We start from the raw sequence: 26,189 nt of genomic DNA on the forward strand, positions 1-26,189 counted from the left end.
TTTCAAGGTCAACTTCATTTGGTACCCCAACCACCGCAGAAGCCCCCTTCTGTCACTTTCAGAACCCTCAGCCTACTGTTCCCTGGGTTGGGGTCTCCCTGTGGGCCCAGGGGAACTCATGGGAGGTGCTTGCTTAATTTAATTAAGTTCAGTCCTAGGAGTCTGGGGAGGGAAAGTGCCTCTAAAGGCTAGATTTTAATGAGATGAACAATCTGGCTTTTATTCTGCTCCAAGGACGCTGCCCAGGGCGTGAGGAGCAGCAGCCACCACGCTTATCTGCAGGGCGGTGTAAGCATGGGCATAATTTTTGTTTCACACACCAACTTTAGAACCTACCCCATCCGGCGGTGTCTCAGCTGTCTCCCCAACTCACAGGAGAGAGAGGCCATGCTGGCGGGACACCCTCAGGCTCAGAATCACCCAGCAACCTGGGACAGCGTGAAGCCTAGAACTCAAGACGTCTGGATTTCAGAACCGGGGCCCTTCCCCAAACCAAGCCTGGCTCCACGGAGGGGAGACATGGACTTCTGGCAGCACCACGGAGCAGTGATGGAGGCTCCAGCAGTGGGGCCTCCCTGTGTCCCCACCTCTGTCCAAATCCTGGAAGCTCGGTGAAGCCTGGTCTGAGCCCTTGACCTACCATTTTTTCTCTTCTCCTTGCATGCACAGTGTCTACCCTACTCCAAAGCACAAAGTCTCTGCCTTGGGACGCCCCTCAGATAACAGAGGGCTGGTGTTATCAATCAACGGGGGGGTTGGGAGGGCGTTTCCCCAACCGCACAAGGGGCTCCTGAAGGTCGTCGCCTCTTTTCATCTCCCTTGAGGCCTCGAGCTGCACAGCCAGTTCCCAACAAACAGCTGATTCTGGGTTCCGTCTCTTCCTGTTACAGTGGGTGTTCCCAAGCCAATGAAAAATAACAGCGAGATGCTATTTAATCAACAGAACAATAACACATGCCCCCTGGATGATAAACCCCCAAATTTCCTGTCTACTTCAGAACCTCAGAATGTGACCTTGTTTTGAATAGTGTCTTTGCACAGGTAAACAGTTAGGATGAAGTCATCCTGGGTTAAGGTGGGTCTGATGACTTCCTTTTAAGGTCACGTGAAGAGACACAGGGACACATAAAGAGGAAGGTCACGTGACCACGGAGGCAGGGATGCCACGACAAGCCGAGGAACACCAGCGGCTGCCAGCAATCCTACCAGAGCTGGGGGAGAGGCATGGAATTGACCCTGCCCATACCTCAATTTCAGACTTCTGACCTCCAGCACTGTGAGCGCATCAATGGGTGTTGGCTGGGGCCACCGCTGAACTGTGATAGCTTTTCTTTCTGCAGCCCCAGAAGGTGCTACAAATGCCTGTCATTTGCTTCTCCTGGTGGAGATGTCCTGTGGGTATGCTGGTGTGGAGTTTGGGGGAGGACCAAGGAAATCGTGGGCTTATACAGGGCATTTAGTGCCACAGACTGGACGCTCTCTGCAAGAGTGAAGCGTGAGACTGAGCCCCTGCACAGGCCAACAGTCAAGGTCAGAAAGGCGGTGAGAGGTTGTCATGGGACACCTCATACATTTGGGAGAGGGAGGACAAGCAGAGAAATGGGGTCACATAGCTGGAGGGGTCCTAGGAGGAGTTCAAGGTGTTCTGGGGGCTTATTTTTGACTTTCAGATGGGGGTGGGGATGAGAGGGACTTGGGCCCATGTGCCTTCCGGTTGCCATGAATATGGTCACAACAGAAACAGCAGCAATGGGACTCCACTGCCCTTGGACTGAACTAGCTGTCCGTCACCGTTTGCCCCACCCTCCTCCTCTCTCAGCCAGGGCTGATTGGATCTGGGGTGGACACGGATCCAAAGCAAGACAGCCCATTGGCTAGCCTCGGACCAATCAGATTCTCTCAAGAGGACAGCTGGGAGACAGTAAGTGCTGAGCCTGGGAGGGGCCGGGCAAGTGGATGTCTGGGCAGAAGGGAGGAGATGGGTCGAGAGACCTGCAGACACAGTGAGAGACAGACAGACTGACCACGAGTCATGAGAAGAGGGAGGCGAGTGAGGGGGGAAGAGACTCCCTTTCTGATGCTGCTCCTCCTTCCAGTTCTCTGAACTGCCTGCCCTTGGTGCTGTGAGACTTCCCTGCAGCCTTTTAGGAACCCGCCCACCGGCCCCCGACCCTGTGATGACTGGAGTTAGCAGTTACCAGATGTCTTTGCAATCACAGGTGCTTTTCCCGGGAGCGACCTCCACCCACAATCCCTTCGGGAGGGCAGCCACTCCACGGAAGAGCTTGCTAAATGTCAACCACATAACCGGCCCCTTGGCTAAGCAAGAAATTTACATTGGAACACTGGATGCCAGGCTGGGGTTCCTACACCAGGTTGTGCCCCAGGAGCCATCCTTTAAAGCTCAGGCAGCAAAACCCGTCCCAACAGGGGCAGCTGTCAGTGACCCAAGATCACACATATCCCTCCCCAGCCAGGGTCATTCAGGGATAGGACAGCCATTTGTACAATTTTGCTGAATGCTGGAAGTCAGAGGGGTTTTAACACAAAATCAGAAACTGTATAGTTTCCCATTGGAGCTCAGAAATGATCCAGGGCAGTGATTCCCAAAGTGTGGTCCCCAGGTCAGCATCACCTGGCAACTCGTTAGAAATGCAAACCCTTGGGTCCCACCCAGATCTACTGTATAGCCACTTGGGTCCAGAGTTCTGGGTCTGAACACACCTATTGGGTGACGAATTCTCAAGCTGGGAAATCACTGACCTGGTTCAACCTCCTCATTTAACAGAGGAGCAAATGGAGGTCCAGGGAGAGGAAATGACTGCCCAAGACCAGGGTCAGGACTGGAATGTGCAGAGGGACTGAGCTGACTGCCCTCTGCCTCATCTGATGGCTCTGGGAGTCCACATTTTCTGTCACCTCCCAGGGAGCAGGGAGGGTCATGGCAGAAAGGCAATCCAACCCACCCGACTGTGAGCAGGCCCAGTGAGCCCTGCGGACTCCGGATGGTTTGGTGAGGAAGGCTGGTGACTGTCTTGGGTGGCAGGGGTCCATAGGTGCCTTACTGATTGATGTGTGTCCTCCACACCTCGGCTCAGAAAGGGTGAGTGGGATGGGAGAGTGAGAGTGGAAGGCCCACTGGGGCCCAGACCCCTCGGCCAGGAGCTGTGACTGAGGAGGTGCTGTAACTGGCCATCCTTACGGGTTAGACTCGGGAGTCAGGAGTCCTGGGTCCTGGTCCCATTGGCTGCTGACATGCACCATGACTGGGCGAGTTCCTTTCGCCTTTCTGAGCTGTTTTCTCATCTATAAATTCTGTGACTCAACCACAAACTATTCCCCGCCAAAGGTCTAGCTGGAATTTAAGACGAACGGAGGGCCCAGGGAACACCTTTAGGGATACTGCCCAAGAAAGAAGGGACAGGGAGCCCAACCACCATATCCTCAGGCCCAGCTCTGTGGATGCCCTGGGTCCATCCCACCCAGCTGCTGACCCGGGAAGTGTGGCCCCTTTGGGGCTCCTGGAGCTGAGCCATTCCCACTTCTGATGAGTCTCTCATGACTGGCCCCTCCCCACGCTCCCAGGGTATGACCTTTGACTCTTCCCCAGTTGGTCTACCTCACCGTCCCATGGTCCCCTCCCACAGGGCTCAGAGTTGCTGCCTGGACCTCATGACGATTTTCCCTTTGAGGGCTGAGCCTGGGGTGCAAGCCTAGGGGAAGGTTTGGGGGCCTTTGACCCTTACCTCCAGGTCGCCCTTGGTGATGGACTCCTCTTCCACTCGGAACTGCAGGTCCTCCACCTTCCTGCAGGGGAGAGAGGGGGCTGAGCAGGCTTCACCCAGAGGGGTCCGTCCGTGCTCCTGCTCAGGCGTGTCTGACTCTTTGTGACCCCCTGGACTGTAGCCCACCAGGCTCCTCTGTCCATGGGATTCTCCAGGCAAGAATACTGGAGTGGGTTGTCATTTCCTTCTCCAGGGGATCTTCCCGACTCAGGCACTGAACCTGTGTTTCCTGCATTGCAGGTGGATTCTTTACCCACTGAGCCATCAGGGAATCCCATAAGGGACCCCAACCCAGAGGGGTGGGCTTTGCCAAGTCAGCAATGGCAGAGAGAGCCAAGGCCACAAGAAGCCTCGAGTCCACATTAAGAGTACCCAGAAGGCACCGTCCCAGAGCCTCATGGCTGGTGGGGGCGGAGCCTCCTGGAAATCCCCAGCTCTCCCAACTTCCTGGTCCAAGCTCTACACAGAGAACATGGACTTCTCTAAAATAGGAGTGTACAGGAGACACTGGTTAAGGAAAGGTCCCCAGTGTTCTTACTTGCTGCAAGTAGTAAATCCTTCCTTCTCCTGCAAAATAGCTGTGTTTAATGCAGCATCTTTCCCCTCTAGGGTGGTTGTGGGAATAAATGATAGAATGGATAGTAAATGAAGCAGAATCAGCTCTGCTTTCATCATAGCAGGGAGCAGATAGGCTGCATCAAACAGTCTAAGGGGAAAGAGGGAGGGTGGGCTTCTTTCCCTACTGACTCCATCCTCCTTCCCCTCAGAATCAGGGCCCAGAGTTCCAGCCCCCACTGCTTGGGCTGCTCCCTGATGTGGAGGGCCCCCAGCGCCCTGCTGCAGGTGTGGGGCCCACCCCAAGGACACCCCCCACCCCCCGATCCCCGAGAGAGCACCGGGGAGAGACACAGGCCCGTTACAGCTCACAAAGCGGCCGCTCCTGGGGCCTCGTGACGGCTCTCAGCAGAGGATGGAACTGAGGCCCAGAGAGGGCGAGTGACCTGCCCAAGGTCACACAGCAAGCGCCGGGCAATGCCGGCCCCTGTACCCAGGACTTCCCGAACGCAACTCCCACAATGTCTCAGGGATCTGTTTTTGTTGGCATCAGGCGTGTTGCCATGGGAACCAGTTGTGTGGGCCCCGCTGACGGTCTCAGGCAGATATAAATAAGCCCTCCTCTCCCGGAGTCAGACAGTAACAACAGCCCCTGGAGCACACGCCTGGGCTGAAAGCCCAAGAGCAGACCCAAGTTGGGGGAGGTGGGGGGCTGGGGCTGGGGGCTGCCTGCTGCACGGGGGAGCAGGAGAAGCTGCAGAAATCTGTGTATCAGCAGCTCGGAGACAGAGAGAGGCTCCTGGGCCAGAGGAGACCCTGGCCCTCGTGGGCTCTGAGCCCGGCCAGGTGTTCCAGGACCAAGTCAGCCCAGAGACCCCACACGGAGGGAACACAAACCCCAATCCCCACCCCGGCAGGTCACCAAGAGCCAGCGGCACCACTAATAAGACTAGTGACCTCAGGTGAGTCTCTTCCCTGCACTGAGCCTCAGTTTTCTCATCTGTGAGCTGGGGGCAATACCTCCCTCCTGGGTTCACTGTAAGACAGAGAGACGGGGCAGGTAAAGCACCAGCCTGGGGGCTGACCCCCAGTGTTTCCAGTGGCCTTTTCCTGCTGCTGCTGAGCCTCAGTTTCCTGACACGGGAAATGGAAATGAAGCTTCAGGACACAGGCTGCACACTCCATTGGCAGGACCTGCCTGGAGCAGAGGCAGGTATCCCCTGTGCTGAACTGGGTCACGGCGTGTGCACGTGGGGTACACGTCTCCCTAGTGAGAGGTCTCCCCCCACTGCCCTCCCTGGGTGTTATCATGATGCTGCACAAGCCAGGCAGGGCGGGAACGGTGAACCCCATGTCAGGAAGGAAAGCAGTAACAGACATGCTGTCTCCCATGTGCCCAGAGCTGTTGCCAGGCGCTTCACTGGGGTTATCTTGCAAGTCCTCCCAACAGCCTGCAGAGATGGGGGTCATCACCCCACTTTGCAGATGAGAGGACTGAGGCCTGCAGGGCTCATGTCACCAGCCCAGGTGACACAGGCGGTGGAGGCGGGGTTTGGGCCTGTTGGTCCTGAGCCATCCTCAATGAGGCTCTGGGAGTGTCCCCCCAGGACAGGGCCCAGGGCGGCACGTACCTCCTCTCCTCCTCCAGCTGGTTGGACAGGTCCACCTTCTCTTTCCGCACGCTCTCCACCAGGAGCCGGGCCCGCTGCAGCTTTTCTTCTGCCTCTGCAACATACTGGGCCCCGAGCCGAGGGCCCGGACAGGGTCGGCCTCCTTCCAGGGGACTGGGAGCCAGGGTGGGGAGGGATGGGGAGAGGCAGCGGAGATGCAAGCAGGCAGGCCTGGAATCCCAGCCACCCCTACGCCCCTTCCAGCCCAGTCAGGCAGGAACTGTGGGTCTAGGTGTGAGGGAAGAGGGCCAGCCTCACCCAGTGAGGGTGAGGTCCACCTGCCCCCAGGGCCTGCTCCCTCCCTCCACCCTTGAGGGCCTATGAGACCTTCTGTCTTGTGAATGCCCCTGTCACAGCACATACGTGAGCTTGGCCTTAATAATTCCAGAACCCGAGGGAAGAGGGAGCTGGGCTCCAAATGAGGACAGGGGCCCAGGAGGGAGCTCCCAGGTGGGGGACAAGCGCCAGGGAAGAAGGAACACGTGACAACAGGAGAATCGAGGTGATGGGGGATGCCTTCCTTCCCTGAAACCCAGCCTAGAATCTGCTCAGAAACGTGATCTGAAATGTGGACATTTGTACCCTCAAAAAATTTTAGTATTAGAAATTATTTAGAAAAAGTGAGGAACTGGAAAACCACGTGAACACCAGCAGGGAATAGGCCACGTGGGTAAGGACACAGCCTGTGATAGATGGCAATGCAGCCGTTCAAACGGGGAAGAATTTTCCGTGACCTAGAAATCAAGCTCGGGCTATGTGTGTCAATAGCTTCAGTCGGGTCTGACTCTTTGCGACTCCACAGACTGTAGCCCGCCAGGCTCCTCTGGCCTTGGGGTTCTCTAGGCAAGAATACTGGAGTGGGTTGCCATTCCCTTCTCCAGGGGATCTTGCCGAGCCTGGGATTGATCCCCGGTCTCCCACATTGCAGGCGGATTTCTTTACCATCTAACCCACCAGGGAAGCCCTGCTCACACTATAGGAAGTAGGAAAAAGCAGGATACGCAAATCTGTATCAAGGTTCTAGAGGAATGTGGACCTGCCACTGGAAGGAAAATCACCAGGAGGATGGGGGAGGTTAGTAACCTGCATCTCAGAACACCCCGAGTTCTCCTCTCTGAGCGTGAGGGATGGACAAGACTGGCCCGAGGAGGCCGCCGGTACCCCGCTGGGGACGCCACCATCCCAACCCGCCCACCCACCTGCTCGTGCTGTGCCTTGAGCAGGGCGATCTCCTTCTCCACCTCGCAGATGTGGCTCGTGGCCTTGGCCACCTCGGCGCGCTCCAGGTCCCGTTCAGCCAGCAGCTGTTCTATGTGCTGCTGCTTCTCCTTCAGCGCCTCCTGCAAGGCCGTGGTGCCCGAGATCTTGCGGGCGTAGCGCGAGGAGGTCTCGGTGAGCTGCAGGGAGGCGCGGGAGCAGGCGGGACTCAGGAGTGTGTAGTTCCAGCCAGACAACCCCCAGTTACCCCACAGGTGGGGGGCGCGGGGCCCAAGTGCCTGGACTCCTAGGGTCCAGCTCCTCCCCCTTCCCAGGGCCCTAGACACTCTGCCTACTTACGTGGAGGGAATCGTGACGTTTGAGATCCAGGGAACTCCCCGTTCCCAGGAAAGTTAGAGCCCCGGGACTCCATCTCATGGTGGGGCCAACCCTCTCCTGGACTAGGAGGAACCCCGTGTAGACAGAACTCTGCACAGCAACCTCACCTTCTCTCCTCACCTCAGGTGAGGTACCAGCCTTTCTAAACTGCCTGCCCTCCACCCGTATTACCTGCTCTGCATTTGTATGACCCTCTTTAATTCCTAGAAAAGGGGTTGAGACTACTGACACATCAGTCATAGAAAAATAACAATAAATGTAAACGAATCAATTTCTCTGTTACAAAAGTGTACACTTTCTATTTTAAAATTATTTATTTGTCGGTGGTGCTGGTTGCTGCATGCGGGCTTTCTCTACTTGTGGTGAGTGGGGGCTACTCTCTAGTTGTGGCCTGTGGGCTGAGTGGTTGTGGCTCACGGATTTAATTGCCCTGTGACCGGTGGGATCTTAGTTTCTAGACCAAGGGTTGAACCCATGTCCCCTGCATTGGCAGGCAGATTCTTAACCACTGGTCCACCAGGGAAATCCTTACACTTTCATCTTTGTTCAAAAACTCCAAATTTCTACCTTAGCACCTGAAATGTATATCTCAGTTTAAGGGCCTAAGTTACCAAGTTTCCATGTTCTTTTATAGAAACTTCTATTAAATATTTAAAGAAAAAAAAAAATCCAAACACAGATGCCTAGAGCCACAGTAAGTCAGAAGACACCTGAATCTCTACGGCCCCACCCTCCATACCCCCATACCCATACCAGGGTAGCCCCCCCAGTCCCCCATCCTCACCAGCCCACTGCGGCTGGGCCGGCCACCCACGGAGGAGGCCACGGAGCTGACAGAGCTGATGGAGGAGCTGCTGGGACTGTGGGTCAGCGCCGACACGCCCATGGCCATACGCTTGGTCTTCTTGGCCTTGGCCGGGCTGGTGGACGGGAAGCCGATGCGGATCACCTTGTGGATGGGTGCGAAGAGACCAAACTTGGGTGGGCATTGGAAGTACCTGGAGGGGCAGGAGAGACCACGCTGCCGTTACCACCCCACAGCCTGGACCCCGGCCTGCCTTCCCCACCTTTTCAGAGCCCAGCAAAGAGAGAGGGGTTCCTCCTTGGGGACCCATCACCCATACCCTAAGACCAATAGACCGGACTCCCAGAAAAGGAACAGAGGTGAGCAGGGTCTGCTATTCTGCACAGCCATTGGACGTATTTCTGGGGGAATGGGGGAATAACAATTGATGAACATCTGCTCTCTGCCAGTCCCTTTCATAAATGCTCATGTCAGTCCCCCAACCACTCTATTGTTATCCATTTTTCACAAATGAGATGCAGGCTCAGAGAGGTTAAGCAACCTGCCACAGTCACACAGCTGATTAAATGGCAAAGTTGAGACTGGACCCAGTGGACGCCAAAGCCCTCAATGCTTTGGCTCTGCTCACACACTAGAGGCCCCCAGCCATATCTGCAACCCCACTCTCCTGGATGCCCCTGGACGACCCCCAGAGCCAAGGTTCACTGTCCACGGAGCTCCCTGCATGGAGAAGCAGAAACAGGAAGGAAGCACCTTAGGGGTGATGCTGACCAACCTTCCTCTGAATTCTGAAAGCAAGAGTAAGTTGAAAGAAACATTCGCCTTGAAAACAGGAAGGCAAGTGTTGTCATGGAAACTCTGGAGCATCTTCTCTCAAAAGCTCTCTGGCCAGGGATTCCACACGGGACCAGGGCACTAGTCCTGCAGAGTTTCTGGCTCACCATGAAACTGCGATGCCATGCTGCCGCTTCCTGCATTCAGGTCTTTGTTCAGGCTGACCCCCAACCTAGCAGACCTTCCTCCTCAGAGCTATCCCAGCCTCACTTGGAGCCCAGTATCCAGCCCAGGGACAAAAACAGGCTCGCAGGCCACCTCTCCTTAGCCCCACACCCCTGACACTCTTCACTCATCACATCACCCTTCCCATTCCCAATGGGCCCAGAAACAGTCCTAGATCCTCTCGATCCATAATTCCTGACAGTCAACTTCCTTTAATGAGAGCTGCTGAGAAACCTGCGACCCAGCTGTGACCTAACCTTGACTGTAGAGCACCAAGCACTGATTATTTCCTGTGTCACCCAGGGCATCTCCCAGAAGGCAGGGACCACTGCCTCTCCTTTTCTGGTACCCCCACTGCACTCAGCCAAGGTGGCATGGGGAAGGGAACACAGGGACAGATGACTCTCCTAGCACTTGCTTGTGACTCTCTGCGTCATCTTGAGAAATGACCTCTCTGGCCCTGGTTATCTAATCTGTAAAGTGGGAGTGACAGTCCCACCACCTGCTTCCATGAGCTGCTATGGAAGCACGTATACCTGTATCAGGCACAGCCACCGGATGCTTCACGCTGGCATCCCCAGATGCCCCAACCCCGTCCCCTGCACCCACCCCAGAAGAGGACCCCTCATTCCTCCTGCCCAGGGGAAGCCCACCATACCTGGTGCCCGCCACCGCCCCATCGTTCTTCCCAAGGGGCTCGTCCAGTTCCACGCCACACCACTCGCCCTTGGCAAAGTCTGTCTCCCCCACGTACCTCACCACGCCAGTCTTCGTCCCGCCAACCTGGTGGTACACAGAGAGACTCAGGTCCGGAGGATGCAGTGAGAAGAGCAGAGATGGTACAGGTACCCAGGCGCCCAGGCTCATCCCACCCCTCCCTTCCAGTATGCAAGGTTTAGGGGAGATGGAGGGAGCTCGAGGACAGCTAGGAGGGATACAGGTATAACCAATGCTTCCCAAGGCTGTCCTGAGCGACAGCTCTGGAGTCAGAAAGACAGACTTGTATTCAAACGCTGCTGTTTACAAGCTGTGTGAGCTTGGGCCGGTTACCTAACCTCTCTGAGCTTTAACTCTGCTTCATCTGTCAAAAGGGCTTTGGTGAGGATTAAGTACTGTTTGTGCAGTGTCTGGTACATACAAGAGCTCAATAAATGTTATCCTTAAAAATGGTTTGAATGGGGGTTGCCAGGAGCTGGGTGGGAGGGGAAATGGGGTTATTGTTTTAATAGGAATGAGTTTCAGTTTCACAAGATAAAAGAGATCTGTTGTACTACCACAACATGAATCTATTACTTAACATCACTGAATTGTACTCAGAAATGGTTAAGAAGGTAAATGTTATATGTATTTTATTTTTTTTAATTTTTAAAGTTAACTTTTATTGGAGTACAGCTGCTTTTCAATGTGGTGTTAATTTTTTCTGTGCCGCAAAGCGCATCAGTTCTGCACATACAGATATCTCCTCTGCTTTGGATTTCCTTCCCGTTTAGGTCACCACAGAGCACTGAGTAGTTTCCTGTGTTGTTCAGTAGGTTCTTAGTTTTCTATTTTATACATAGCAGTGTACAGTGTATAAGTCAACCCCAATCTCCCAGTTCATCCCACCCACCTGGTATGTGTATTTTACCACAGTTAAAAGAACTCAACGAACAGGCCAATAATCAGGAATATTACTGTAAAAAAAAATGGTTTAAAAAACTTTTAGTTAAGTTTACATATATACAGAAAGGGGCTTCCCTGGTGGCTCAAATGGTAAAGAATCTGCCAGCAATGCGAGAGACCTGGGTTCGATCCCTGGGTGGGGAAGATCCCCTGGAGAAGGAAATGGCAACCTACCCCAGTATTCTTGCCTGGGAAAGCCCATGGACAGAGGAGCCTGGTGGGCTACGGTTCCTGGGGTCACAGAGTCGGACATGACTGAGCGACTAACACACAGGTATACATGAAGAGTCAGATACTTCCAAAACCTTAAAAAGCCCTGAGAGTTTCTCTACCTCTCCCCAGAAGCACTTTAACTCCTTACGATGAAGTTTTTGGTGTTGACTGCATATTTCTAATTGACACGCTTATATTGCTACTTGTCAATTTTTCAGTTTGGAGTGACATCCATTGACTTCTCGTCAAGGAAGGGGAGGCTGAACCCACCCCGACTGGCTCTCCACTCTTTCCACATATCAACAGCTTAATTTTGATCAGACTCCAGGCTGATGGTGCTGGGACTTAAGTAAACACTAGTCACAGACACGGATGGGTGGATACAGAAACTTTTCCTTCCCACGACCAATTTTCCCTACAGATAACAACTGTCTTCTATGATTGTTTGTTATGTTTTACCACCTTCACATTAGGTTAACCCCAAACTCTCTCAGCCCTCTAGAATCTCCTGCCAAGATGTGCAGAGGCATTGAGAATTCCATCAGATTCTTTCTGGAGAAGACTCTCATGGAGCTGGGAGTCCCTCTGCTGCGTAGCCATCACTCCAGGCCACCACTCCATCACCCTGAGGAGTCCCTCTTCTTCCCTCCTGGGCTGGATTTCCCATTTCTTGGATGCAATATCTTCTTTTTCTTGGTTTATTCACTTACTTTGGTAGAGCCTTCCACTGCTTTCTAAGACGAGGTGCACAAGGAAATAAAATATTTGAGCCTTTGCCTATCTGAAAAAAAAATTTCTTTTTTGTCTGTGCAGTTTGCAGGATCTTAGTTCCCTGACCAGTGTCTGAACCTGGGCCAAGGCAGTGACATCACCAAATGTTAACCATTAGATCACTAGAGAACTCCTGAGTTGCGAGGTTTAGTATTCACATCTTCAATGTGTCTGGCGCAGAGTCGGTCCTTAAGAAATGGTGGGAATGAAGTGAGTTTTAATCAGGGAGCTGGTTCCTTTGGGGGCACACACCTGAGGCATACTTAGGAGTGTCAAAGAAGGTAACCTTTAGAAAGTCCTATTTTGGTTCAGATAAATATGGTAGGGGCTTTCCTGGTGGCTTAGACAGTAAAGAATCTGCCTGCAATGTGGGAAGTCCCGGGTTTGATCCTTGGGTTGAGAAGATCCCCTGGAGAAGGGAATGGCTACCCACTCCAGTATTCTTGCCTGGAGAATTTCATGGACAGAGGAGCCTGGTGAGGCTACAGTCTATGGGGCCACATAATACCCAGACACAACTGGGCAACTAACACAAACATGGTAGATAAATACACACATTTATTTTCACCCTTTCTTGAATTTGCACTAGAAAGACAGTGAAGGGACTCTTTCTTTTTTTTTTAAAGGTATTAAGCCCTCAAAGACAAAGAGAACAGGAGAAAAGATGGTAGACATAGTGCTGGAAATCCAGGGCAACCAAGTCCACAGGCAGCTGCAGGGAAAGCAGAAAAGCAATCAGTGTTTCTCTCAGAAGCCCCTGAGGCAGATCCCTTTATAATTATGGGATGATCTGTATATACTTTTTTGGGCGGGGGGGCTTGCAGGATCTTAGTTCTCCAACCAGGGATCAAACCTGGGCCCTAGGCAGTGGAAGAGTGAAGTCCCAATCACAGGACTGCCCGGGAATTCCCAAGAAATATATGACATGTACCCATCATTACAGTATCATACAGAATAGTTTCACTGCCCTAAAAATTCTCTGTGTTCCCCAAAGACCTCGAATAGCCAAAGCAATCTTGAGAAAGAAAAATGAAGCTGGAGAAATCAGGTTCCCCGACTTCAGACTTATGACAAAGTTACACTAATCTAAACAATATGGTACAGGCACAGAATAGAAATATAGATCAATAAAACAAGATAGAAAGCCCAGAGATAAACCCACACATCTATGATCATCTAATCTATGATAAAGGAAGTAAGAATAGACAATGGAGAGAGGACAGTCTCTTCCATAAGTGGTGCTGGGAAAACTGAACAGCTACATGAAAGAGAATGAAATTAGAACACTCCCTCACACCATGCACAAAGATAAATTGGATTACTAAGGTAAGGCTGGACACTATAAAACTCTTAGAGGAAAACAGGCAGAACACTTTTTGACATAAATCACAGCAAGATCTTTTCTGATCCACCTTCTAGAATAACAGAAATAAAAACAAAAATAAACAAATGGATCTAATTAAACTTACAAGGTTTTGCACAGCAAAGGAAACCATAAACAAAATGAAAAGACAATCCAGAGAATGTAAATTGTACCATCATTACGGAGAACAGTATGGAGGCTGCTTAAAAAACTAAATACAGGCCCAGAAAGGTTAAGACACTACCCCAGGGGCACACAGCAAGTCTCCAGGGCCCCCACTTTACGAGCCTCGCTGGTCCCCCTGTGGTTCTGACCAGGTGTGGGTGCCCCAGCCTGAATCCCGCCCGAGCCCCGTGGGCCCCCCGCCCCGCCCAGGGTGGGGAATCCAGCCCGCCCACGTGGGGTGGGGACGGGGGCAGACTCACCAGCACACGGTCTCCCAGGCGCAGGTCCTTGTCACCGCGCTTCACGGAGCCGCTGTCCGAGAGGTTGGAGCCTGACTCGTTGCCGGTCTTGACCGAGCTGTTGAGGACGCTCTCCCGCAGGGGGATGACGCGGCTGGTGAGCGGCGGCGTGGCGGTGCCCGAGTGCAGCGACAGGTTCTGGGCGGTCAGCGACTCGACCGAGTGGGCGTCGCTGCCCGAGCCCTCGGCCGCGGGCTGCCGCGTGAGCTTGGAGGGCCGCGTGAAGATGCCCTGCAGGGCCGGGCACTCGAAGTAGCGCACGCCGCCCACCGCGCCGTCGTTCTTGCCCACCGGCTCGTCCAGCACCACGCCCGCCCACTGGCCGGGCGCGAACTGCGTCTCCCCCAGGTACTGCACCACGCCCGGCTTCACGCCGTTCACCCACACGCGCTCGCCCACCACGAAGTCCCCGGCGAACTCGTCGCCCACCTCGGCAGCCTTGGCGCCGGGCTTCTCGGGGGCGGCGGGGGCCGCGGCCGGAGGGCCCGAAGCCTGCTTGTGCAGGGGAGAGCCTGTGGAGAGAGGACAGAAGTGGCGGTTAGGGCTCAGGTCCGGGGAGGGGAATGGGGAGCTGGACCCTCGGCGGCCCCCCAGAGAGCGGCCTGGCTGGGAGGGGGCCGGTGCCCGCTGACGGATGGGGAAACTGAGGCAGGTGGGGCTGGGAGTGGGGCTTGGGGCAGGTCTCATGGCTCCTGGGCCGTGTGGGTTTCCCCTATTCTGCCAACCTCTCTGGAAGATTCTAGGGATGAAAAGCTCAGGACAATGTCTCCTCAGAAGGCTTTCCACCCAAAATAAATAAGTAAATAAATAGAGTTATAGGGAGTGTCCTGTGTCCTAGTGGTTAAGATTATGGCCATTCACTGACAGGGCCCAGGTTCAATCCCTGGTGAGGAAACTGAGATCCTGCAAGCCTCAAGGTATGGTCCTTCCCGCCCCCTCACCCCCACCCAAAATAAAAGTTACAGAGGACTTCTCTGGTGGCCCAGTGGTTAAGACTTCGCCTTCCAATGCAGGAGGTGTGGGTTCTATCTCTGGTCAGAGAGCTCAGGTCTCACGTGTGTGCTAAGTCGCATCAGCTGTTTCCAACTCTTTGTGACCCCATGGACTGTAGCCCGCCAGGCTCCTCTGTCTATGGGCTTCTCCAGGCAAGGATACTGGAGTGGGTTGCCATGCCCTCCTCCAGGGGATCGACCTGACCCAGGGATCAAACCCTCGTCTCACATCTCCTGCATTGGCAGGCAGGTTTTTTTCTTTTACCACTAGCGCCACCTGGGAAGTCCTAAAATCCCACAAGCCCTGTGCTCAAAAACCAAAACATAAAATACAAGAGTAGCAATACTGCAACAAATTCAATAAAGACTTTAAAAATGGTCCACATAAAAAATATTTCAAAAGTTTAAAATTTTAGAAAATTAAGAAAAAAAAAGACTTTCCACTGCTCGGGGTCACTCAAAACTGAGGGCAGAATGAACCCATGATGGAGGGTTACAAGCGGCTACTTCCTCACCCCAGTGGGCTCAGGTCCTCAGCTGTTAATCTGAGACCACCCATGGCCCCATGTAGGACTCAGATCTTGTTGGGGGGATCTCTGTGCCCCCCACTTTCCTCCCCAGACAGTTCTGGGCTCCCAACTATTCCTGGACAGCTGGCCACAGACATGTCAGGACAAGGAAGAAGGCAGTAAACCCTTTTACTCCATTCCTGTTATCTTCCCCTCCTCCCCCATCCCCAAGCTGCAGCCCAAGCCTCAGGGTGCACAGACCAGGAAAAGAGGGGGTGAGGAGTGTGGGAGGTGGAAGCAAGCACTTAACCTCATTCATGGACTGAACTCCAGGCTCTGTGGCCTGAACTGGGTCCCCTGATTTTGCCCTTCTTTATAGAAAGAATGACCCTGAGGCTCAGGTATGGGCCTTGCCCAAAGCCACAGAGCAGAAATGGGGACAAAAACCCTCACTGGGGGGCCTGACTCCCAGGCCTGGGCTCAGATGTGCTGTAAACTCAGAAAAAGAATAAAAGGGGGACAACCTGCTTGTATATGTGCACGTGCGTGCCAAGTTGCTTCAGTCGTGTCAGACTCTTTGTGACCCTATGGACTGTAGCCTGCCAGGCTCCTCTGACCATGGGATTCTCCAGGCAAGAATACCGGAGTGGGCTGCCATACCCTCCTCCAGGGGATCTTCCCAACCCAAGGATGGAACCTGCATCTCATGTCTCCTGCATTGGCAGGCTTGGTCACTCACAAACGGACAGAGCAGAGCTCAAACCCACCATGCTTTGTGCATGTCTGGCTCCTGGGCCGCATGCAAGGTCCCGTGTGCAAGTGGGTATTTGGAAAGCCTGACCCTTTAAACCTCAAGGTTCGGAGGCTGCTTCTCCTTCCTGCCAGACGAAGTATCAGGCAGGGAAGGACTCATCCTTTTTCTCCGCTACTCCAGAGGCTGACGCACTTGTCAAACACAGACAGGGACAGAAGGCAAGCAGACACTGCCATGCCCCTATCAGAGATGCTTGTGTTTCTGGTTCTTTCCACAGACAGCCAGGAGAGGGGTCACAGGGGCAGCGGCTCTGCCAGCATCCTCCCAGTACCCAAGGTTGAGGAGCCCAGGGCCATAGGCCTGGCTACATGCTGTCTCAAGGCTGGAAGGACAGAGCTCCTAGAGGATGAGGAAGTCACAAACTCCAAGGCAGGACGCACATAGGAGGCCAAGCAGGCAGGTACCCCTCTGGGGTACTAGTAGCGGTGGGAAAGCACGTGACCGCCCAGGGCCTAGGCAGTCAGAATGGGGGTCTTAACTGAGGGGCAAGGACCTCCCTCTCAGCTGCGAGCTGGGCTCCCGGGAAATCTGTGAGCTTTGCTACTGAACTTAATTAACAACCACAGTGATCACACCCAGGAACTGATGCTCTATGCTAAGAGGCAGACGTACAGTAGCTCATACGATCCTCACGGTTAACTATGAAGTGCTTTTGTGATCCCATTTTATAGATGAGGAAACTGAGGCTCAGAGACATCAACTGCTTTATCTAGGGACCCAGGCAAGAGGCAGCAGAGCCAAGCTCCAACCAAAGGCCTCTGGCTCTTGGTGCAGGGCACTTTCATTCATCCAACAAATGTGTACAAAACATTCACCACGCCAAGCCCCAAACTACAACCGCCCTAATCGTGGACTCCCCTGCATGGACCCATTTCCGAGATTCTGGCCAAACCCCATGGTTCCCTTTGAATAGGGAACAATCTCATCTTGTACTCCTTCCTGCAGAGGGATGTCTCTTGTTTCTTGTGGGACCCTGGGTGGGTGGGTCCCCAAGGGTCTTCTCTTCCACCCCTGAGATCCCAAAAGGTAGAGGCCATGGTGGCTGAGGAAGCAGACTCTGGAGCCCCACCTCGGTCTCCTCACCTGGCTCCCATCACGGGGCTGCTGAGCAATGATGCACATAAAGTCCTAAGAAGGGTGCCTGGGTCACATGAGTGAACAAGTGCCAACCATTCTTACTGTGATAAGAATGACTGATACGCAAAAGAAAGGATTGGAAAAAATTTAAAGTCACAAAAGGTCCAGGGGGCAGAAGAAGCGCTTCCAGGGAGATTCTGGTGACCTTGGACCAATAGCTCTGCCTCACCCCGCTCTCTGGAGCAGCCAACTTCATCCTACTGTTCCCTATGCCTGGGGTGAACTCTGGGCCCCAGTTCTCATCTAGGACCATCCTGTTACCAGGAACTTCTGCTGGGATCACACCCGTTGGGGGACTGGGAACCTGCAAGGTCAGGTGGGTCCCTTCCTTAAAAAAAAAAGCTGCCTCAAAAAGCAGTCATAGCGGGAGGAAGCCACAAATCAGATGCGGCTCCAACCCCAGGTCCCGCATAGCACTGCCCAAGTAGCCCATAGGTCATGCTAACGAGGGGTCAAGGTTAGCATCATTAAAACAGCAGCTACCATTCATGGAGTGCTGAACCCACGCCCTCAATGGACTGGGCGCTTTTTATACATTATATTCTTAACTTGCAGATTAGGAAATGGAGTTTACAAAACTTGCCCAGAGTTACCCAGGCTGGCATGTTAAAAAGCAGAGACATCACTTTGCCAACAAAGGTTTGCCTAGTCAAAGCTATGGTTTTTCCAGTGGTCATGTATGGATGTGAGAGTTGCACAGTAAAGAAGGCTGAGCACCGAAGAATTGATGCTTTCAAACTGTGGTGTTGGAGAAGACCCTTGAGAGGCCCTTGGACAGCAAGGAGGCTAAACCAGTCCATCCTAAAGGAAATCAACCCTGAATTCACTGGAAGGACTGGTGCTGAAGCTGAATACTTTGCTGAATATTGCTGAAGCTCCAATACTTTGGCCACCTGACGCGAAGAGCCGACTCATTGGAAAAGACCCTGATGCTGGGAAAGATTGAGAGCAAGAGGAGAAGGAGGCGACAGAGGATGAGATGGTTGGATGGCATCATCGACTCAATGGATGTGAGTTTGAACAGACTCCCGGAGACAGTGAAAGACAGGGAGGCCTGGCATGCTGCAGTTCACGGGGTCGCAAAGAGTCAGACATGACAGAGTGATTGAACAACAACCCAGGCCAGAGCCGGGCCCAGCTGGTCCGGCTCAGAGCCTCCTGGGAAGGCAGGCCCCGCAGGGGCCCGCCAGGTATCAGTGCCTTTCCCTTCTCTGCTTCCAGAACACTTCCTGGAGCAGAGGGGCTCTGTGATGTCTGCTTAACTGAACAGCCATGGCCCAGGTGAGAGGCTTCCTGTCATCTATGCTGAGAACACAACAGGGACCGCTGGTGGAGGGGGACCCAGGGTGGCTATTCTTGGCAAGAACCTGCCTACTCAGCTGTCCTCCCAGCTGTCCCGGCCCACGCAGACCCCCAGGTAATCTCCATTCTTCCTCAACCCCACCCCTTCCAGGGGTCACAGGCCCAGGGACCAGTTGTTTCAACAGCTGCTAAAATCCAGGCCAGGAGCCGGGCAGCCGCACTTGGGTGTTCCGCTGCGTTTTTCCTCTTTGGTGGCCCAGCCTGTCAGGCACAAACCTTCATCAAATCCTCCACTCACCCCGGGGCAGCTGGCAGCCACCTGAGCTGGGGAAGGCATGGCAACCCCACAGGACCCCCTTCCCTCCAGGGAGCCATCAATCACATGCTGGCTGGGTCTGACCAAGCCCTTTCTCAGGTGTGGGCCTTGGTTTCCCCATGGGACTATGAAGAGTGAAGTCAGAAATTGCTAGGCTTCTGGGAAGCACAGACATTCTACAAGCCTCACCTCTTCTCCCAGAGGAGCTGGTGTGTCGTCACAGAGCTAGCTGATGGGCTGAGCCTCTGGGGTGGTTCTGGAAGCTCCTTGAAGGCAGGGCCTGGGACTCCCTGCCCTCTTAATTCCCTCAGGGACCAGCAGCAAAGCCCCAAGGAAGCAAAGAGCAGCGACAGACCTAAACCTCACACCAGCAGCTGATCCTTCCCCAGACTCCAGGCACAAGGGAAGTGACTGCTGGTTTCAAGTTCAAAGTAGAACTTTGATGAAAAGGGCTAAAGGATGTGATGTGGAGGGACAGACAGCAGCTGGTGGTCTGGTCCAACATGGGAGGGGAGGGGTTGCCCAGATGAGAGTGCTTCCTCTCCTTTTTCAGCCAAGACTTTGGTCCCACCCTCCCTGGGAAGCCATTGCTGTTGTTGTCCAATCGCTCGGCCGTGTCTGACTCTTTGCAACCCCATGGACTGCAGCGCACCAGGCTTCCCTGTCCTTCACCATCTCCCAGAGCTTGCTCAAACTCATGTCCATTGAGTCAATGATGCCATCCAACCATCTCATCCTCTGTCACCCCCTTCTCCTTCTGCCCTCAATCTTTCCCAGCACGAGGGTCTTTTCCAATGAGTCGGCTCTTCCCATCAGGTGGCCAAAGTATTGGAGTTTCAGCTTCAGCATCAGTCCTTCCAGTGAATTCAGGGTTGATTTCTTTAGGATGGACTGGTTGGATCTCCTAGCTGTCCAAGGGACTCTCAAGAGCCTTCTCCAGCAGCACAGTTCGAGAGCATCAACTTTTCAGCCCTCAGCCGCCTTTATGGTCCAATGGGCACAGGTATTTTTCACACCTGTTGTATCTCAGCCACCAGGTACCCCATTCGCTGAGCACCCAGTCAAATGCCAGCTCAGCCAAAGGGGTGGGGAACACCAGGACCTCAGCTACAACTCAGCGCCTGCCACTCAGTGCCTGCCACTCAGCGCCTGCCAGACCTCCCACCTGGCAAGAAGGCACCAAGGACATAGGGACCTGGGGTTGGGGAGAGAGGCTCACTGTGAATGGGGGTGGAAGCACCTCCCTGAACCTCTGCCCCGACAGTCACCTGTTCATTCCCTCACCTCCTCCAAGAAGCCTTCCGTGACTGCTTCACCTAAAAGCCCACCCACCTGCAGCACCCTTTACCTGCTTCATTCTTCTAGAGATCTATCCCATCTTCAAAAAGCATATGTCTGTCTTCCAGACTTAAATGGAAGCTCATAATGTGCTGTGTTTCCTCTCTAGCACCCAGGACAGGATCCTGTAAGCAGGTCCTCAGCGCCAGCCACTCTGCACAGCCCGCACGGAACTGGGATCCACCCAGCTCTGTGCTGGGTGCATGGAATATTCACTTCCTGGGCTGCAGGGAGTCAGTCCGGGAATCTGAGGCTCACTCCAGGCAGCTTCCGGCTCACCTGGCCTCCCTCCTGCTGTTGGACCTCCCTGAGTCCTTCCCATTTTCCCTGTGTTTTCAGAGGAAAGCTGAAAACCTCCTTTTCCTTTTAGAAGCAGACCTCCATCCCCCTTTGGTCTTCCCTGGGGCCTGTCTCCCCGCCACCCCTCTCCTCTCCCCACACCAGCCCTCTGACAGAGGACAGAGCCCATGCACACCCTCCTGGCCTACAAAACACCCTCCTTCACCTCACCCTGCTCCTGCTGTCACCCATTCTCCTTCCCAGAAAACAAGCTTTTCTCTCTCTATTAAAATGTTTATTACATGGATCACTCAGGTACACTGCAGAAAAAATTTTAAACATATAATAGTTACTGATTTTTAAAAAAGGACCTAGAGTTCCATCATATAAACATAATCACAGGTATCATCCTGGGCTTTGTTTTTCTAGGCTTTGTCCTGTGCATGTACGTGTGTGTGTGTGTGTGTGTGTGTACACAGTACTTAAAAGTCCAAAACACCAGCCAGGACGTAGTTAGATATTTTACTACTCATAGACAGAGGAGGCTGGTGGGCTACAGTCCTCTACTCTTCTTGCAGCAGGTGTTTTTCCATCCAGCAGCATCTAGAAGGAAGTGGTTCCTTCCCCTGACGGGACTCTGCTTCCGCATCCCTCTCTGACCCTCAGCTCCTGACCCCCACCTCCACCCCTGGCTCTGGAAACTTCTGGAAGGATGCCAAGTCCTCCTCATTCACTGCAGGAGACCCTTCCCGGCCTTGTGGTGCCTGGCCCTGCTGTCCACGCCCCTCTCAAGGCTCCCTGCTCCATGACAGGACTGGGCCCCCTCTGCCTCCTCCACTGCAGTCCAACTCCAGTGGTCCTCTCCAATGGGGTGGTCTCCATCTATCTCTTTCCACCTATATTCTGGCCAGTGGTGTGCTGGGAAAGGCTTAACTGATTCTCCAAGAGAAAATAATAGTAATATTGGGTTGGCCAAAAAGTTCATCCTGGTTTTTCCGTAAGATGCTACAGAAAAAACCAAATGAACTTCTTGGCCTGCCCAATAATAATAATAATAACCCTGATTTTTAGCCTTTGCCAATTCCCATAGTGTAAATTCTCCCACCATGGTCCATCTCAAGATGCCAGCATGATGCCACTGAACACAGAGTTGGGGAGAGATTATATATAGTACTTCCAATATAGGGTAAATAACCTCAAAAACAGGCTTCCCTGGTGGCTCAGCAGTAAAGAATCTGCCTGCAATACAGGAGACGCAGAAAATGTGAGTTCGATCCCTGGGTCAAGAAGATCCCCTGGAGGAGGGCTGGCAACTCACTCTACTATTCTTGCTGGGAAAATATCATAGACAGAGGAGGCTGGCGGGCTACAGTCCATGGGGTGGCAAAGAGTCAGACTCACTGAAGCGACTAAGCATTCAAGCTCAAAGACCTAGATGCTAAAAAATCTTACTAGTAGCAAACAGTAGTATTTTACCAATAAAACAATAGTAGTATTAGGGGTATAAATGCTGCTAGGAGTACTACTAGAAGTCATGAGGTTGGAATATTTATTACCTTTGTTTTTAATAGAATGTGCTTAATTTTAAGTTCACACACAATCTGATTGTTTAAATAAGGGCTGTGACTCTGGCTTGCAAAATTCCTGACAATTTCACAATTGGTTCTCATGAGCCAGCCTGGGCCAGCGCCAGCACACCACTGGCCGTGTCCCAGCCCACACCCTGGCTAGTGGCCCATCTGAGACCCATCTAAATTCTCTAGACCCTGTGAATGAGAGACAGGAAGAGGAGACAGAGAAGGACAAAACCCCTGGCCTGTCTCCAACGCTGGGAGCGGGTGGGCAGGAGGTGAGAGGCAGGAAAAATATTCCTCTTCTGTGGTCAGTACCTGGGAACCCTGCTCCACACTGTGTGTCCCTGTGATCTAACCCTCTCAATCTAACCCCCTCCTGCGCCGTTAGCTCCTATTTATATGCTGCCATGTTTCTGCCTTTTTAAAAAAGACGTTAATAAATTCTCCCTGTAAAAGATCCAAGTGATGTGGGCACAGTGGGGGAAGGAGAGGTGGGAGGAGTTGAGAGAGTCGCAATGAAACATACACATCATCATGTGTAAAATAGATAGCCCATAGGAATTTGCTACATGACCCAGGGAGCTCAAACCTGGTGCTCTGCAACAACCTAGAGGATGGGGTGGGAGGTGGGAGGGAGATCCAAGAGGAAGGGAACAAATGTATACCTATGGCTAATTCATGTTAATGTATGGCAGAAACCAACACAATCAGTTCCATTCAGTCGCTCAGTCGGGTCCGACTCTGCAACCCCATGGCCTGCAGCACGCCAACACAATCCTATAAAGCAATTGTCTTCCAATTAAAAATAAATAAATTTTTTTAAAAAGATTCAAGTGACACAAAAAGATGGAGAGTGGAAAAAAAAAAAAAAAGATGGAGAATGAAGCTGGACCTTAGTTGTTCTCCCCAGTCCAGATCCCCTCCTTGGCCGCCAGACTTGCCCTTCCAGCTGCTGCCTCCTCCTGGATGTCCTCCAGGACTTCACACTTCACATTCTGAACCACAGTGACCCCACCTCTGTCCCCCCTATCTCAGGAGTGCCCCCACCCACCCATTTTCTCAGGCCACTAACCCTCATTGCTTCTCCCCTTTCCCCCCACCTCCCCACTCCCAATTCAGTTATTCATCAAGACCTGGAAATTTCACAGAAGAAATAACTCCTAAATCCGTACCTCCCTCAAGGGTCTCAGAGACCCCTTCTGAGATCAAGTCCTTGAGATTTCACACCTTGCCCAGCAAAGAAGTTTCCAGAAGGGTCTCCCAGCCTCCAGTCTCCAGCCCCCAGCTTCAGGCCCTCTTCCAGAGTCATCAGTCCCTGAAGGCAAACCCACCACATCCTCATTTCCCCTGATTCACTTAACTCTTGATTTGGGGATCACTTTCTATGTTAACCTTTGGCTTTTATGAGAAGCCCACATTACTTGTGTAATAAAGTGAATAATGAGCAATAAAAAACAAAATAGAATATTTGAGAAAGAAAAGAATAAATTAGGGAATGTCATCTGCGGCCCGTTCCCCAAGGAAATCATCTATAAAGAAAAAAACTGCCTCAGTGTCTTGTCATTCACAAAACAAAACTCCCAAAATAGTAAGCAGTTATATAAATTATGATCAAGTCTTGCAGATTATTAAGTACTCTTTAAAAATAATTTTTTCAAAAAAATGTTTTTCTTTCAAGTGACATGGGGAAGTGTTGATGTGATATTTGGTGAGAACAGATTCAAGAGGATTCCAAGGCAAAGTACATGGGCATGAATATCTAGGTGTGGGGGAAATGGGAACAGGGAACAGGATAAAAAGGAATCAACTTAAAAAAAATCAAGACAGGCTTTGGAGGGACCCACAGTGGCAATACGACACGAACCAAGGGGTATGATGAAGTCGGCCCTCTGCCCCTGAAGGCCAGAGGGGATAAAGCATATCTGTAAATGTCCCATGGGGCTTCCCAGGTAGTGCTAGTTGTAAAGAGCCCACCTGTCAATGCAGGAGACATAGAAAGGAAACAGGTTCGATCCCTGGGTTGGGAAAACCCCCTGGAGGAAGGCATGGCAATCCACTCCAGTATTCTTGCCTGGAGAAACCCACGGACAAAGGAGCCTGGCAGGCTATGGTCCACAGGGTCGAAAAGAGTCAGACACAACTAAAGCAAATTAACACACACATAAATGTCCCATAGAACATAGTTCTACAGAGTGTTAATAGGTCTCATGAAAACAAAACCTTAATCTCAAAATTCAAACAAACTCGAGAAGCAGGGACTTAAGCAAAGCTGAGGTGATTTTGCTGCAGGACTTGTCAGAGCCTTTAATGTGTGAATGAGCAGTGTGATGACTTAGGAGGGGCAATGAATAAGGTGACTACATGATTTATCATCCAAAGTCAGACACTGTGGAGAGAAAGTCGGTGCTATTCCTACAGTATCATGCCAAGACTGCAAACATAAACCAGGGCTGTCCCAGGCAGTACATGGTCACTCTGACCTAAAATTACAGCATTTTTCCTCTCTGTGTCACTTAAGGAAACCCTGCCTGCCCATCAGACCAGCTCCAGCACCGCTCACGGGCACTGTCACGGAGCTCCATTCTGCCTCGGTTTGCACCGTCTGCCACCCAAGATCCCAGGGTACACGTCTGCACTGCCCCACCCAGAACACAGGTCCTGGGAGGTAGGGTCCACACAGACCACCTCTCCAGCCCCAGAGCCTCAAAACACAGCCTCGCCAAGACCCTGACCTCCCCTCCGTGGTGACCCTGAAGCAACAAACATAAATGCCCCACAAGCCCCACAGCAGCTTTCTGCTCCAAGACCCCTGCTCTCCCGGCAGGTACTCAACACAAAGGTCGAAAGGAAGGGATGGGGTCTCTAGAGCATTCCTCAAAGGGGCCAACTTTCCCCTTGCCCACTCCACATCCCATCAGCTCCTTGACAGCACCCGCTCATATGTCTCTGGAGAGACCCCTCCCAACCCCTCTGACCAAGGCAGGGCCCAGCCCCTGCGGCCACCACAGGCCCGGCATCTCCCCTGCTACGCTGTCTCCAGCCATCCATCCCCTGAAGAAGGGACCCTCTACCAGCCCGCTAGGGGCGGGTCCCAGTCCTAGGGATCGCTCAGCATCCTTCCTGAGCCCAAGGGAACTCAGAAGTCCCTTTCCGTTCCCCTTACTCCCAAACCAGGCAGACAGAGCACCCACCCAGCAGACTCGGCTGGGGCCCCAGGGAGACAAAGACACGGGAGGCTTACCCTGGAAAGAGCAGAGCCAGGTCCCCATGGAGAAGCCCTGCTATGGCCATGCCAGCCACGGCGGGCGGGCGGTGGCAGCTGGGCCCCTGCCCGCCCCCCCACAGCGCTCTCACCCCTCCCCCACCATTCCCGATCGATTCTGGGCGACGGCAGGAGCATTAGGAGGCTGCCCTGCCCCCCGCCCGTCCGCAGTCCAGCCACAGAAAAGCTCAGCTTGGCTTTCCCCATCCTGAGGGCATAAAAAAAGTTTAGGATGTGGTTAGGGGAAGAGAGTGGAAGCGTTGACCTTGAAGGGAGTGCGTGCCGCCCGGGGCAGCGCTGGCTCTGCATGAGCAAGGGCTGGAAGCTCCTGGTTCCGCCCAGGCTTGCAAAGCATCTGGGACAAGTCAGTTAAAATGGGCATGATGCCTCCTATCCTCCTAGGGGGGACTTCTCAGGTGGCACTAGTGATAAAGAATCTGCCTGCAATGGAGGAGATGCAGGAGACTCGGGTTCAATCCCTGGGTCAGGAAGATCCCCTGGAGGAGGGCATGGCAACCCACGCCTGTGTTCTCCGGGGAGAATCCCGTGGACAGAGGAGCCTGGCGGGCTACAGTTCATGGGGTCACAGGGTGGGACACGACTAAGCGACTGAGCACATACACACACACCCTTCTCAGGAGCATGCACGCATGCACACATACACACACACACACACACACACACACACACACACACACGCCCACCCTTCTCAGGAGCATGGAGACCAAGCTGAGACACAGACCTCCAGGGTGGAGCGGAGCGGGGGTCGGTGTCTAGGACCAG

At 53.0% G+C, this 26,189-nt stretch overlaps 1 protein-coding gene across 3 annotated transcripts in view; it reads right to left on the minus strand.

Moving 5' to 3' along the window:
- CLIP2 (CAP-Gly domain containing linker protein 2) overlaps positions 1-26,189 on the minus strand; it is a 107,000-nt gene that overhangs the window by 20,974 nt on the left and 59,837 nt on the right. For all 3 annotated transcript variants that reach the window (XM_065924809.1, XM_065924808.1, XM_065924810.1), the window contains exons 3-8: positions 13,845-14,395; positions 10,069-10,193; positions 8,391-8,604; positions 7,210-7,407; positions 5,972-6,075; positions 3,747-3,807 (exon numbers count right to left, since the gene is read on the minus strand). In XM_065924809.1, coding sequence (XP_065780881.1) covers positions 3,747-3,807; positions 5,972-6,075; positions 7,210-7,407; positions 8,391-8,604; positions 10,069-10,193; positions 13,845-14,395 — 1,253 coding nt within the window. The remainder of the gene's footprint in view (positions 1-3,746; positions 3,808-5,971; positions 6,076-7,209; positions 7,408-8,390; positions 8,605-10,068; positions 10,194-13,844; positions 14,396-26,189) is intronic.

The sequence above is a fragment of the Muntiacus reevesi genome, chromosome 2 (genome assembly GCF_963930625.1).
Source record: "Muntiacus reevesi chromosome 2, mMunRee1.1, whole genome shotgun sequence".
NCBI lineage: Eukaryota > Metazoa > Chordata > Mammalia > Artiodactyla > Cervidae > Muntiacus > Muntiacus reevesi.